This window comes from Sus scrofa, chromosome 1 (genome assembly GCF_054392235.1).
Source record: "Sus scrofa isolate SSC_HxYL_T2T_F1_AM1 chromosome 1, Sscrofa_HxYL_maternal_Yorkshire_Landrace_v2.0, whole genome shotgun sequence".
NCBI classification, from domain to species: Eukaryota; Metazoa; Chordata; class Mammalia; order Artiodactyla; family Suidae; genus Sus; species Sus scrofa.
The window spans coordinates 240,459,302-240,475,481 of NC_139383.1; the positions used below are offsets into that span (position 1 = coordinate 240,459,302).

At 39.2% G+C, this 16,180-nt stretch overlaps 1 protein-coding gene across 9 annotated transcripts in view; it reads right to left on the reverse strand.

The window, feature by feature from the left end:
• PRUNE2 (prune homolog 2 with BCH domain) overlaps window positions 1-16,180 on the reverse strand; it is a 372,059-nt gene that overhangs the window by 33,372 nt on the left and 322,507 nt on the right. For all 9 annotated transcript variants that reach the window (XM_084988095.1, XM_084988073.1, XM_084988063.1 and 6 more), the window contains 3 exons: window positions 11,827-11,906; window positions 9,277-9,477; window positions 495-668 (listed from right to left, as the gene is read on the reverse strand). In XM_084988095.1, coding sequence (XP_084844221.1) covers window positions 495-668; window positions 9,277-9,477; window positions 11,827-11,906 — 455 coding nt within the window. The remainder of the gene's footprint in view (window positions 1-494; window positions 669-9,276; window positions 9,478-11,826; window positions 11,907-16,180) is intronic.

A 16,180-nucleotide genomic window follows, 5' to 3' on the forward strand; every position in this document is an offset into this window, starting at 1 on the left:
TTTCAGTTAAAAAAAAAAAAAAAAAAAAAAAAAGACCCAGGCTGAGTCTAAAAAGACCTCCTAAAGCTTCTGAAGAGGATTCAAAACATTGTTCTGGCATTAGAAGCACTTCTGGAGTACTGATCTTACTGCAGGCCCTGGTAGGATGGACTCAGAACAATTCAATTAAACCCTACCACCAACCCATATGAATTCCAAGGAGATGTTATTTTAATTGCACAACTCTGGCTTTCAAGAAATTTGCACAGATGATTACAGCTATAGATAAGTAGCATGAAAAGCATTTTTCAAATTGGAAAGGTTATTTTGCATAGTAGGCTTTCCAGTGTTTGCTGAACTGAGCATGAAACAATACACTTAGCTGTACGAACCCTGAATGTTGACTGCCCAACAGGGTTTTGGGACATCATGCTGCAAAGAATCCTAGTTTTGCTTTTTAATTAAAACTATGGCCACCCCATTCGCCACTTCCTAGATTTGCAAAGTCTGACTACCTCCATGAGAAATGACTTTCTTGTACGGCTCGATGACCTTCATATCAATCCGCTGCTCTTGTTCTCCAATCACCACGGTCCTCCACAACCGGTTGTCCTCCCGCTCCTCTTCCGCCGTGTATTCTGGAATAGACTCTGACTCTTGGCCAGAATCTCTGTTGGCTGTAGGATCCTCTGGAAATGAAGCACAGAGCAGGGCTGAACAAACAAGCCCCCCACAGCTGAGGGGGTTCAACAATCGGCTGCCTGCTGGCAGAGTCAACCTGATGGAATTCCCTGCTTTATACAACTCTGATAGAGCTCAACACCATTCTGACCACATAAAGGACACTCAGTGAAGTCTTAGTTCACAGAACAGCCAATCCATTGTTAAGGCCAAGCTGAGGGTGGGTGTAGTGGTCCAAGGAGGGACAGGCTGGTCCAACTCATCCTTGATCACACTGGTTGCAGACTACAGGTCTTCCTAATGAGGTGAAAGGCTATTCTTGGGCCCAAATAATCTTTTTTCCTTGGGCAAAATCTCCTAGTGTATTGTGAAGTGCTCAGAGTATTTTGGGGGCCTTCAACTTAGCCTTTATGATACTGTCAGCTTAGACCCCCACTCTAAGACTCTTACAATGGGGTTGAATCCCTTGCCCTATTGGAAGCACATTTGGACATTGGTTTGGTTTTACCTCCTATAAATTCTTCAAAATATGCTACACAAAGATTTCACCATAAGTGAGAAACAACCCTGTAGACCAGAAGTGCTCCAAGGCCAAAAATCCACAAGACTCTTATTTATGGATGCCTAAGGCAATAAAAAAGCCCACTGAGCATTCTTGGGAGGACAAACTTACTACCCACCCTTGTGCACCCAAAAAAAAGCACCTATATTTAGTTTTTAAAAGAATAAGCAAAAATCATTTCCCTTTTTACTTCAAGAACAACAGTTATTCTTTGTATGTTTAGTTTGAAAAAAATGATTATTTATAGCTTTCACAATAATTCGGCGAGATGTTATCATAGTTAAATTTTCCATTTAATGAGAAATTACTTTGATTTATACTGCACTTGTTTTTTTAATGGAACTCTGATAAAAATATTAAGCATCTACCATGTATCAGGCACAATAGTAGGTATTATGGCAGACATGATACTAATCCAAAAGCTTTGAAGTAATTACCTCAAGTCACAGAGTTAGGAAGCAACTGTAATCAAGCCCTTACCTTTTCTACTCTTCTGCATTTTACTTTGTCTGATTTCTCATTCTCATTTATTTTACTATGAGGCAGTGAGTTCCTTGGGCTAAGAAATTGTGCAAGAATCATCTTTAATATCTGCCTCTACCAACCTACTCTACATGTAGCTTGGGAAACTGTATAGAGCACTCAGTAAAACCTGGGAGGGGGAGTGGATAAATAGAGCTTGGACAAGTTCCTGGAAATATAGATAATCCATAAGGGAGCTACAACAAAGCCATTATGTTCCAGAACATTCTGTAAGACATACTCAAACATGTCTGATTATCTGTGACTTAAAATAGCAAACTGATGTCCAACTGGGAAGCAAGCCCATCCTTTTTTTGCCAACACCAACAGCTACCACCACCTAGAGCCTTGCCTCACTCTGGCTTTCTCTGCGTTCCCACCAGCGCTGGCAGCAACCTTGGCTTCGGATCATGCACCACGTCACTTGTGCAAATCCATCCATCTGCCCTATTCCCCCCACTCTGGGATCCCTTCCTGCTTCTCTCTTCCTACTTGTGTTAGGGCCCTTGGACCGCTCATCTCAGCTTCCTTCCCAGGACCCTGTTTGCCCTCTGGGTTCTGCTTGCTCAGAGCTCTGGGCTGTGATGTGGGTCTGTTTTCTGAGGCTCCTGCACACAGCTGCTCTTCCCTGTGATGGACTTACCATTCCATGCACCAACCCCTCTTCACCCTGTTTGAGACTTTCTGGCCTGCTCTAAATTGACCCCAGTGATCTGTGTGGGGTTGTTTTGGCTTCTGCATGCTTTTTATTGAGGGTACTTTGCTAAGAAATTTTTTTTCAAATATTCTCTTCTCTTTTCCAGTTATAAAAATAAAACACAAATATAAGTGCAAGCAATATAGATTTTTTTTATGAAAACAGCAAAAATCACCAATGCCACTCTTACTCATTATTATTTGATGGATAGTCTTCTTCCTGTGTGCATGTGCACACACATATTTTTCCAGAAAGTATGATTGTATCTGTATATTCTGCATGTTCTATATGTACTATTATATAATGTGCTTGTACCTACACCGAATAGGCTTCTTTTCATCTCATCTGCTCATTTTTAAAAGTAGCCCTAGAATCTCCCATTTTACTAACGTCTTTTAGTTTATCAATATCACAGTGATAGAAATTTAATTTTGTTCTATTTTGTCGGTTGTTAGCCCTTATAAAGAATTTACTTCACTCAATATCACAAAAACAAACAACCCAAATCAAAAATTGGGCAGAAGCTCTAAACAGACATCTCGCCAAAGAAGACTAAAAAGCACCCAAGAAGACCAAAAACCATATGAAAAGACTAAAAATCACATGAAAAGATGCTCGACTTTGCTAATTATTAGGCAAATACAAATCAAAACTACAATGACTACAATGAGGTATTGCCTCATACCAGTTAAAATGGTCTGGTATCTACAAACAATAATTGTTGTAGAAAGTGTGGAGAAAGGGGAACCGTCCTACGATATTGGTGGAAATGTAAATTGGTACAACTACTATGGAAAGCAGTATGGAGATTCCTCAAAAAACTAAAGACAGAACTACCATATGATCCAGTAGTCCCTCTCCTGGGCGTGTGTGTATATATATATATATATCTCCAGAGAAAACCATAATTCGAAAAGATACATGCAAACGAATGTTCATTGCAGCACTATTTAAAACAGCCAAGACAAGGAAATAACCTAAATGTCCAATTGCCAGAGGAATGGACAAAGAAGATGTGGTACATATACACAATGGAATATTAGCCATAAAAAAGAAATAAAGCCATTGCAGCAACATGGATGGACCTGGAGATTATCATACCAAGTGAAGTTAACTTAGACAAAGATAAATATCATATGATATCACTTATGTGTAGAATCTAATTAAAAATGATACAAATTAACTTAGTTACAGAACACAGACTCACAGACCTCCAAAAACAAGCTTATATTTACCAAAGGGGGAAGGTGAGGGGCGGGGGAGGGATGGATTGGGAGTTTAGGATTGGCATTTGCACAATACCTATGCACACACTATTGTATATGGAATGGATGGTTAACAGGGACTTGCTGTATAGTCCAGGGAAATCTACTCAATGTTCTGTGATAGCCTGTATGGGAATGGACATGAGTATATGAGTAGCTGAATCACTTTGCTGTACAGAAGAAATTAACACAACATTGTAAATCAACTATATTTCAATAAAATTTTAAAAAATTGCTTTAGGAACAATTTCTGTAAAGGTATCTTTTGTGCAGAGATTGCAATAGTTTAACTTTCTAGCAGTGGAATGCTGGCTCAGAGGGTGTAAGGACTGAAAGGTTTTATGAACATTTTTGCCCTTGACTATATCACACCATAAAGTATGAGAGTACCTGTTTCCTCACATTATCAAAAACACTAGAGGTTATCAAAGATTTTAACCCTCGAAAATTTGGGGTGAAACCTCTCTCTGTGTTGTTTTAATGTATATTTCTTTAATTATTAAAGAAGATAAGAATTAAATGTTTTGGGTTTGTCTTTCTAGGGCTGCACTTGAGGCATATGGAAGTTTCCAGGCTAGGGGTCAAATCATTGCTGCAGGTTGCTAGCCTACGCCACAGCCACAGCAATGCAGGATCCAAGCCATGTCTGCAACTTACACCACAGCTCACGGCAATGCTGGATCCTTAAGCCACTGAGTGAGGTCAGGGATCGAACCAACATCCTCATGGATACTAGTTGGGTTCGTAACCCGCTGAGCCACAACAGGAACTCCGAGGCTTTTTATGAAGTGTTATTCCTAATGTCACAGAGAGTGAGAGCAGCCTGGGAACTCCATAAGTTGCAGGGCAGGCAAAAAAAGAAAAAAAAAAAAATTCATGAGGTTTGAACTTTTAAATTTTTTTTTTAAGCCGAAGATCTTCTTTATTTGCACTGCCTTTTAGAAATCACTCCCAGGAAGTAAACGAATGTAAACATTATTCGTGACTTATATGATCACAAACATAGGCATAGTGCCATGAATCTTGATCAGGCTATGTATTAATCTAGAGTATCGATTTAGAGAACATTAGGTTGAATGCTACTAATTTAATTTCTGGGAGGGCTTTTTAAATGACACTCATCATTCCAGGCATGTTTAGTATTATGCTAAATAACCAAGAGGATTTATAAACTAGCTTTTAATTTTCATTTCTAATATACCTCTTATCTCTCCCTTTTATGCTATTGCTTGAGTCCTAGGTACATCTTGTCTCCAGGCAACTACAGTGACATTCTAAATGGTCTTCCTGCTTCCATTTTTTTCACTACCAATCTGCTGCCCCCATTTGAACTTCTTCTTGTTGGAGGAAAGACACCCTGTAAACAGTTAAGAAAGTTTTTAAAGTTCCTTTAGGTGACAAAGTGCAGGTGGTACACAGTTAATTTAAATGTAAAAACTCAGCAAAAATACAAAGAAACATCATTCTTTCAGGACACATCATCATTATGTCAAAAGGTTGTTTTGTGGGTAAAACAGAATAAACTTTACACTTCATTAGTTTATGTGTTGTTATTATTGTTATTATTATTACTTTCCTTTTACGCCCACGCCTGTGGCACATGAAAGTTCCCAGGCTAGGGGTTGAATCGGAGCTGCGGTTGCCAGCCTGTGCCACAGCCACACGGAATCTGAGCCGCATATGTGACCTGCAGCGCAGCTTGTGAGGGTCCTTAACCCATTGAGCAAGGCCAGGGATTGAAACTGCACCCTCATGGAGACTATGTAAGGTTCTTAACCTGCTGAGCCACAATGAGAACACCACACTTGATTAGTTTATATGCAGAGGTTAAAACATGGAATTGATCTTGTAAACTGGTTGCTTGCCTGTGAAAATAAAGGAAGACTGTGGGTAAGGAAGTTAAATGAAGTGACTCCCTGATTATCTGGAAAAAAATGTTGGGGTACCTTGGTCACATAGGAAACTGTCATTAGGGGTTAGTTTTTAAAAAGATAGCTTAAATGGAGGTCACTAAACATCACTTAGGGGTCTAGGAAGAAAAAAATGTAAGAGCGCATGAGTGTTTCTTATAACATTCTTATCAGAAATATTCAGGCTAAAATTCTTTATTATTTTTCCATTTCCCTTATGAAATACCCTTGCTAAGACCTGAATTATGGTAAAAATAACTTTGCAATTGGTTTGGAAAACAGAAATAGGTCATCATTTTTTTCTGACCTTTGTTAAGTTTTTAAGTTTTGAGGGTTGGTATGATAAAGTATTAAAACAAAACAAAACAAAACAAAACAACCTTAGATCTCCCTTAATATGACAGACTGACCTCTTCAATCCTTCACTATCTTCATACTTCTGACAGCTTTGGTATGTGTAATTATCAAAGGAAATCAAGCCTTACTTATATTGGAACTTTGAATGATATTTTCCAACTATTTGGACACAATTATTAAAGAAAATAGCTTGGAAGAGAAGACCAGTTTAACATCTTCGGATCGTGAGCTTTAAAAACTTTCCATGACCAAAACCACACTGTGGGCAAATAACCTGAGAGGAATGTTATGTTATCAGTAACAAAAAAAAAAGCCAGGAAAGTGGTGTGACCATCCTTCAAGCACGTGGTGTGACCATCCTTCAAGCACGTGGCCGTTCAAGTTAAGGGCCCTCACGTCACTTGAAAATGGCTGTATGAAAGGGCATGTAAATGTGAGGGTTAGTCACCAGGCTTGGCTTCAGGCATGGTGGCCTAACTAGTAAAAGGCCTTCCTAGTTACCATTGGTAAATTGACGGAGAAGGAATGTGGCCCAGGAGTTAAGGACAACAACTCATTTTTCTAGCTATGTGACCTTAGGTGAATTATTTAACCTCTGGGGAGAACATAATACCTATTCATCGAGCTGACATGAGGATTAATATAGTTAACATTTATAAAGCACCCAGCATCCGGGCACAGAGTAAGCACTATGAAAATTGTTCATTAAATAAAATTAATTAATGACCGAACACTTTTGAAAACTTACGCCTTAAAAACTCCAATTTAGTTTAGAATCTATGTGCCTAGTTCGAAATGCTCACACAAGAAACAAGCAAGCAACAACAACAACAAAATCAAGCAGCTTTCAAGAATTTATTTCATACTTTGGGACTATAATGTATTCCATCTCTCGTCTAGAGCCAGTTATCTACATCTGCGTGTTTCTAAAATACAGCTATCCAGATGTACTTTGTGTTTTCAGTGCTTAATTTTGTTGTTTGTTTAAAGAGTGTCTAAACATATACCGTTCACATCAAAATCAAGGTGAATTTTAAAATTCAACTTACATTAAAATTCTCTCCTTTGAGTTTAAGACCTAAAAGCAGGGTTGTGGCTATTAAACTGGTTCCTTCAACATAACTGTGTTGACTAAATAAAAAGAACTATGTCAGCAAGTGGCAGCTTTAATTACCAGTTTGCACAGCCACCACCACTTTGCTTGACAGTTTTACTATTTATAAAAATAAAAGGTTCAGATGTGGTGTGACACAGCTCTCCAGGGCAATGGGGCAGTGCAGGAGGAGAGGGAGGGATCAGCAGGGCCATGCCACAGCTGTCTTCCCTGGGATTTTAAGTCAAGCATGATTTTTACACTTGAAAATCTATTAGCAGGAGAAGGGTTCGGCCAGCTGGGGGCAGCTAGGAGGGATGGAGTAGCTGGGGAAGAGTGATGTGGCAGAAAAGAGTAGGAATTAAGACCTTTCACCTCCTATTTGTGTATTTCAACCCACAGAGTCAAATATCCCAATAACTATAAGAACCTAAGAACCTGATAAAAATGAAATGTAAGACCTCTACTTAAACATAATAAACTGTAATATAAGGAGTTTAGCCACTTCCGTTTTCTTAGCTGGAGGTAATAAAGCCTTAGGCTCTGTGAAGGCAGGTCTGCTGGTTGTGATTGTAGCCATGGTGGTTCAGTGACCACTGGTTGAAATAATTAAGTAATATGATGGTGACTCCAAATTTCCTAATTATGCTCATCTATGAATGAAACTGCTGGAATTACCATGGCTCTGAATGTCGGGGCATCATTCAATTGTGGCATTTCTTTAAAAGAATTTTTTTTTAATATTTTTAAAAAATTTATTATAGTTGATTTACAATGATCCTTCAATTTCTGCTTACAGCCAAGTCACCCAGTCATACACACACACACACACACATACTTTTTTTTTTCACACTATCTTCCATCATGTTCTAACCCAAGAGATTGGACTATGCTATACAGTAGGACCCCATTGCTTATGCATTCTAAATGTAATCTTTTTTACTTAAATAATTTTCACCAGGTAGAGAAGCAATAGCTGAAACCAGGATTCTCTTACTTTTAGTTTCAAATATTATAAAGTCAGAGAATGCCACTTTTCTGTAAAACTGAAACTACAGGATGTCATTTGTTTAAAGCAAATGCTTTGTATTTGTGTGTATTTCTTAACAAATGCAATTTCATTGACCAGGAGAAAGAATCAAAATGAGGCTAACAATCATATTAGGGGTGTCAGTATTTGATCCAGCAACTTTGAATTTTCTTCTTTTTTATTCTTTCTCTATCACACCCTACTCCATCCCTCCTTCCTTCCTATTTTATTGGTGATAAAGCAATAAACATTTTATTAGGACCAGATGTTCTAGTGGAAAGAGAGAGATCATAAACATGCAAACAAATACTTAAATGATTTCAATTATTTTCATATGGAAAATAAATTGAATACTGGGATAGACAGTGACCAGGTTGGGGAGGGAAGTGCCTTTGATTATGGAAATCAAGGAAGGCCTCTCTGAGGAGGTAACATCTGATTAAGATCTGAGTAAAGAGAAGGAGCCAGCCATGTAAAGATCTGCGGGAAAGAACAATCCAAACAATGGGAGCTTGTACAAAGAAACTGGTAAGATCTCATTTCTCCACTTCAATTTTGCCTTCCAGATTAAATTCTCTCTCTGCAGGAGTTTCCGTTGTGGCTTAGCAGGTTAAGAACATGATGTTGTGTCTGTGAGGACACGAGTTTGATCCCTGACCTCATTCAGTGGGCTAAGGATCTGGAGTTGCTGCAAGCTGCAGTGTAGGTCACAGATGTGACTCAGATCCGGTGCTGCCATGGCTGTGGCGTAGGCTGGCAGCTGCAAGCTCCAATTTAACCCCTAGCCCAGAAACTTCCACATGCCATAGATGTGGCCTTAAAAAGGTTAAAAAAAAAAAAAAGGGTATCTCTGCAAATTCAGCCCCAATTTTCTTATAACACAGCATGTAAGTTTTCCAACAACCTCACCCTTGCACAAGGCCTGGGATAAAGTAGGGGGTTAACAAAGAAGGGATGGTTATGTATGACTTCTGTAAATCATACCTGTCCTGTCAAGCTCTAAACTGTCAACCATGGCCACCTATGACCTGAGATGTAAACAGAAGCTTCTAGAAATCATAGAAAGGTATTCCCAACACAATGAGAGGTTTGTTCCTAACGCCACTTAGATGACATTAGATAGCATTAGATAATCTTTCACTTTTCATGTAACTTTGGCCTTGCCAACTTGGCGACTTACCATGCCCAGTGTACTCAAAAGAATCTGCCTCATCAGGGGTATCAAGTTCATCCACATTGATATCAATTTCATCTGGACTGTCCAAGTTATCATCAGAGAGAATAGACCCTTCACTTTGGTCCAGAGACAGATTGATGTTGGGGGCCGTGAGTTTGATCCTCCGAGGATGGGAGTCATTAAGATCCAGAGAATTAGGAGGTTCTAAAGAAGATAAAGAAGAGCCACATTAAGTATCAGATCATACACATGGCTGCTAACAGTAGTTGTGGGCAAACATTTTTTTAAGGCCCTTGCAGCAAAGGCATACCTGCTAAAAGTTCTTATTTGGGATCTGGACCCCCCTCTTGATCAGCAGGCCTCAGTACTGGCTCACCCTGGGCACATCAGCCCTAGCCATAGAGAAATAGGAAGTGGGAGCCATTGCTAACTGCCCCTGTTCAGATTTTAGAGCTTGACAAGGATACATTATTGAATTGAATTTTGTATGCACATTACATAAGAAAAACCATTAAGCTTTACATACAACTTCAAACAATTCATGTAGACTTTATATTCCTATGGGAAGGAAAACACAAACTTTATCTGTTATGTTTATTGACACTCCCAAAATACTGCTCTTTCGCTCCTGACAACTCTGTGCATCACCTGCAGTGACCTTTCTTAGGCTGGCATTCTTTTTTTTTCCCAGTAAAACTGAGGTATCCTCCTAGATTACATTCCTTGATCAAGCAGTCAATACATCTTATGCCAACACTGCTTAACACTTGTTCCTACATCCTAGTGAAAGGCTTATCATGTAAAGTTCATGGAAATAGCTCCTAGCCTTTCAGCACAATATGCATTTTGTTCCTCAAGTGATTTTCACTTAACAGAAGCAGAACTGGAAGAAGCATTTTAAACCAAGTTGACCCCAACTAAACAATGGTAGAAAAATACCCTAACAAAAGAAATTCTAGGCTTCCCATTCACAAAATGTTTTGAAGGCCATCTGGTATACCCATCAATTCTGGAATTCTAACTCTGGTCTTGTCCTAAGGAAGCTTAAACTATTTCTTTGTTAAGGTTTTTCTGTTTTATTATTTTTTTCTGTATAGACTATCACATAAACTGTGGTTCGAAGTATTATTTTATGCATTACTTGAAAAAAGTTTCTATTTTTATAAGTTTATAAAACAGCGGGCTTCTGTATTATAGGGATTCTCAGAGCAGTGCTGTCTGAATTTTTTGTGATGATAGAAGGGTTCTATATGTTGCTATTGGGCAGTTGAAGTGAGTGCAAATGAAGAACTGAACTTTTCAAATTTATTTTAAATTTTAGTTAACTTAGCTACGTGTGGCCAATTGCTACCCTGTAGGATAACCAAAGCTTTATTGCCTTTATTATTCAAAAGTGAATTGTGAACTTTGAAGAGAGGAGTAGACATACAGTGGCTACCATACTTATTTGGCCATAGAACATTTAAGAATGGTTATGTCACATGATCAGTACTTTGAAGAATGAACTTCATTTATTTTTTTATTCTTCTTTTTAGCTGCCCTATGGCGCATGGAGTTCCCTGGCCAGGGATCAGATCTGAGCTGCAGCTGTGACTAGAGCACAGCTGCAGCAACACTGGATCCTGAGGATTGACTTGCATGCTTCCTGGTGCTGCAGAGACACCACCGATCCCATTGTGCCACAGCAGGAACTCTTGAAGAATGCACTTTAAATACTTGAATAGAAAAAAAAAACTATTGATGCCTTTCTTCCTCAATTCTAGGCTTGGCTGATAATGTCAGGGTTCAGGATCTTGGTGTGAACCTATTATAAAGTGGGAGTCACATAGGTTGCAACTGAAAACTTTGAATTCTTTTTCGCATATGTCTTGGTTTGTAATTTCTTAGAGTGTAGTTTGTTGTGTTTTGTTTTTTAAATAATCAGGAGACTGAGCATTCTTTTTTTGAAAATTTTTTTAATTTTTATTTTCTGTCTTTTTAGGGCCGCACCCATGGCATATGGAGGTTCCCAGGCTAGGGGTCGAATAGGAGCTGCAGCTGCTAGCCTACACTACAGCCACAGCAACACCAGATCCAATCCATGTTTGTGACCTACACCACAGCTCACCACAACACTGGATCCTTAACCCACTAAGTCGAGGTTAGGGATTGAACCTGTGTCCTCATGGATACTAGTCAGATACGTTTCCACTGAGCCACGATGGGAACTCCTAGACTGAGCATTCTTGATAGGACAACTTTAATTTTACAGATTTTCACACTTAAGCATTAATTTGGTGAACTTAGATGTTGGTTGAACTTGGTACTATGATAAAGAGCAGCTAATTATCACAGGAACTGAAAACACTGGCAGAGCTGGCCCTGGCCTGGGAGATAAAAGGTGGCCCATACTAGGTTAACGATTCAGTTGAAGTCTGAAATTAACCACAACAAGCCTCACACCTATTCCCCCCTCCCTTCAATTTTATTGCTGACGTTATGGTTCTCTCACTGAATAATGAACATGCTTGGTTGTAGGATACCACTGAAAGAAAGGAATGAACACTCTCTCACCAGGCCTCATGTCTGCAGCAGTGGGACTCAGCATTCCCTCCTCAAAGGGGATGTCCATTCCTTCATCCTCTGACAACAGTCTGAAAGAAAGCAAAGCCAACTGTGTCAAAAGCAAACACAAGGATGCCAGGGTCACATTTTCAATAAACCAAACATGTGTACAGAATCCACTGGAAGCAGCCCTAAATTGGAATAGAGACTTTCCTGTGAATAAGGACCATGGACATGAATTTTTCTCTGCACATAATGAGACGCTTCTCCCACCAGCTCCGAAAAGTAAATACACCCCAAGTAGGAAATTCAGAAACTGAAAAAGCAAATAACTTATAAAATATGCTTAAGGAGACATTAAATCTTTTTTTTCCCCCCAAGAATAGAGGCAATATATGTGCTTTGGAGTAAGGACACACCTGACTTTGCATATATTTCTTTCTTGGTGTAATCTTGCGCATACTATTTAACCTGCTGTGGGCAGAGGAAAGCACACTACGCTGAATTCTCTCTCTTTTTTTTTTTTTTTTTTTGCTTTTTAGGGTACACCCGCGGCATATGGAAGTTCCCAGGCTAGGGGTCAGATTGGAGCTGCAGCTGCCAGTCTACACCACAGCCACAGCCACGCAGGATCCGAGCCCTATCTGCGAACGAACCTACACCACAGCTCACGCCACACCAGATCCTTAACCCACTGAGCAAGGCCAGGGATCTAATCCGCAACCTCATGGTTCCTAGATGAATTCGTTTCCGCTACGCCATGACAGGAACTCCTCAGCTGGACTCTCTTTATCTGTAAAATAGGGATATACCACCTACCTCACTGAGTTGTTGAAAGACGAAGCAATGAATGTAAAGTGCCTAACTGATGCTAGGTACCTGGGAAATTATGATGTTATTTTCCTTCCTTCTTTGACTCCTTAAAGATTCATTGCACATCATATACTGGTGAAGATGGTTCTGGTCACGAGTTATCATTTTTTCTCTCTCATCAGTGTTGAACACAGGATTGTTTATTTTAGTTCACCTGGTAAGAGTAGTGGAGGCGCACAGGAAAATATTGGAGAGAACTATAGCAAATCCATATGCTCTTGGAGGAAGCAGATCACTGTTCACAATGAATTTCCCTTGACTTATCGTTATCTCCTGACTCTCGTTCAATACATCCCCACTTATCACCATCGTACCTTTTTATTCTTGGAGGCTTCCATGTGATTTCACTCATCTAGGGTGAATACTTCTGACATGGGTACTAATCTAAACTGAAACATGATAAACCTTAGTGTTAAAGTTCTACATTTAATCTGTCCTTCTGTCTCTTATCGCAACCCCTATCCACCTCAATCTGGATCTACCAAACATTTGGAGTTTGCTCCCCTTAATGATAGATTTCTTCAAGATCCAAGTTAAACCCCTTATGGTCAATAAAGCCTAGGATGAAAACAAAATCCTATGTCCCTAGTGATAACTGTGCTTCATTTATTCAACAAATAGGTATTGAGTGTCTACTCTGTGCTAAGGATATAGGAGGACAAACAGACCAGCCTCATGCTTATGGTGAAGATGGGATGATGGAGTTAAAAATAATGACTGTCACCAGCCACTAAGGGTGCTGGCCTTAGCTCCAAAATAAATATGAAGGGTTTAAAAATGGATAAATAGTATCTGTCTTAAAATCATGTAGGTTTTTCAAATGTTTGCACGTTATGGACAACATCATGGAATAACTGAAAGAGTCCTTGATACAAGGTTATAGTTCTACTACAAGCAGATTAATCCTGAGAAAATTAGCTGTCTGTGATTTTAAATGAAGGCACTAACTACCCAACATCACAGCAACTGTGGAGAATTAAAAAGAATAAATAAAATACATATGAAAATATGCTAGAGATTATAAAGCATTGACTAAGTTTAAGGTATTGCATTCCTTCATTTAAAAGATAAGGGCGGGATTAGTGATTTAACAGAAGTATGTGTCATGATTAGACAAAATATAATTATGGTTGCTACCACTGTATGAGCCCAGGTAAGGGAAAATTTCAGTGCTACACAAACCTCCATAGAGCCTGCAAGTGCCCCTGGACTCACTGGTTAGTGAAGAGAGCTTCTGTCTCCCTCTCAATGCCCCTTTGCGACACAGAGTGGAGATCCTGTAAAGAAAGTTCTAGAAAGCCAGAGGTGGTATGGGCAAAGGAAAGGAAAAGCTGAACCTGTGATCAAGTGGTACACAGAGGAGAGGGTCACAAACACAGGCATGTTACAAAAGGACATGGGGACTTTTTTAGGAAACCTCAGGGTCAGAAAAGGAACCCTGAACCAGAACAGCCCAGAGGCAAACCACAGAGAAACCTAAGTTGTGTGCATTGTAAATACTTAACTGCATTCATACAGGAGGACTATAAATATTTGTAGAAACGAAGGGGCCAAAAAGAGTAGCTGGTAAAGAAAGCAGGATGGAATTTTACCATCAGTAATAGAAGCCTCTTGGGATCTTTTAGGAGACAAATCATTCCATCATGAAAGTATGCAGTTTACCTTACCCACCCATAGCCACTACTTAATTTGGAGTTTTCTGTATACAGATTGGAACTACCAAAAAGGCTGGAGGAGTTGTAAACACAAGTCTGACTCTACAATGGCTGACCTGCTCAACAGGTGCATGGCTCCACCTCTCCATCTAGAGGACGGATCCAGAACTGTTTGTTTGCTGAATGGTTGTATAATCAGTATCATTCTTCACCAAATATTTCCGGCTTTCGGCCTTTTGGGCACATGGTAAAATTATACTTTCCTCTCCTCCTCTGAAATTAGGGAGGTTGTCAGGCTTACTTTGATGAATGAAATGAGAGCAGAAGTGGCAGGTGTCCTTTGGTGCCTGTAGAGGAGCTCCACTCAGTGGCTGTGAGGAGCAGAGCCTCTACTAAATAAAGCTTGTCGGATACGTGAGCAAAAAGAAATTTTTGTGTTTTGCCCTGAGATATTGGGTTTCTCTGTTACCACACACTAATCCAGCCCATTCTGACTGGCAGAGCTGACTTTATTATTTGTTTTGAAGGGAACATCTGACTCACACCATGCCCTGATTTGAGTAACCCCATTTCCCACAGTCTCAACCCAGGCTTTGACATCTTTTTGTCTTGGTTGTTAAAGCACAAAATAACATTTTAAACATGATGATAAAGCTCAGAAGAGCACCAAATGCTTTCCATACCACCTTTATGGGCTTTTCATAGCTACTTAGCACTTATCAATTTACTTAATGACTTATTTAGTTAAATAAGTTCATTTTGAAGGGAAGGTTTGTACCACTGTACATATAGAAACTTAAGAGTCACTCACCTAAAAGAGTCACATAAATTAAATGTAATCACAATAAAACAATGCTATTAAATTCAAGGTAGAACCTCTGGGCTCATAGTCTAAAGATGATGAAACGTAGCTTGCAGAGTTTGGGCTGGACACAGGTCTTAAGGCCCCACAGGAAGTGACCTCCAGGTGCTAGAAGAAAGGCCTAGACCTGAAAATTCTAAATAAGGCTATGGCCCTTAAAGAACTGCCCTCCTAATGGAAAGGAGGTGAGAACAAACTTTATCCTCTGGCCTTGGAAAGCCCAGTTTGCCTGGAATCTTGGGTGGAAAATAAAAAGCAACCCATGAGAACTAGCGACATTACTTACATACCAAGAATGTCTCAATGAATAGTACCTGAATGATATAGGAAACACAAGTCAAGAAATTAAAATTAAAATTCACCTAGGACCATTGAAGGCCTAGAGTCCTAGGGTTTCAGAAGAACCAAATGTGAAACCTCTTGGTAGTGCTAGGATTTTACAATCTATGATTCAATAGAAATCCACTTAGGAGAAAGAAAAAAAAAAAACAAAAAAACCTCTCAAAGATGAGCTCACACCAAAATCTCAGCCTTCACCTCCCAAACCACAAACTCTACTAGGAAAAAAACACTATGAGGGATTGCCAGCAGATGCCATAAACAGAAGAACTAGCAAGAAAAGTCTTTTTAAAATAGGAACAATATGAAAAAGATCACAATAATTAGAGAATAACGTTTAAACCTTCATGGTGTTAAAGCACTGAGATTTGTTCCTCATAGGAGGTAAGTGTCATTTACCCCAAGCAGCCATGCTGCTTAAAAAAGGAATATCTAAAAATAATAATGCAAAGTGTTGACAAGAAAGTGATATAAAAAGAAATACCGGAAAAAACATTAGCCACAGGAAAGAAAGTGTCAAAATATTAGTATCAAACAAAATAGACTTTAGGCAGAAAAGCATTATTAAGGCTTAAGACAGTTATTATTTTATGATGAAAGGAGGAATTTTCTCAGAAGATATAATGATCCAGGG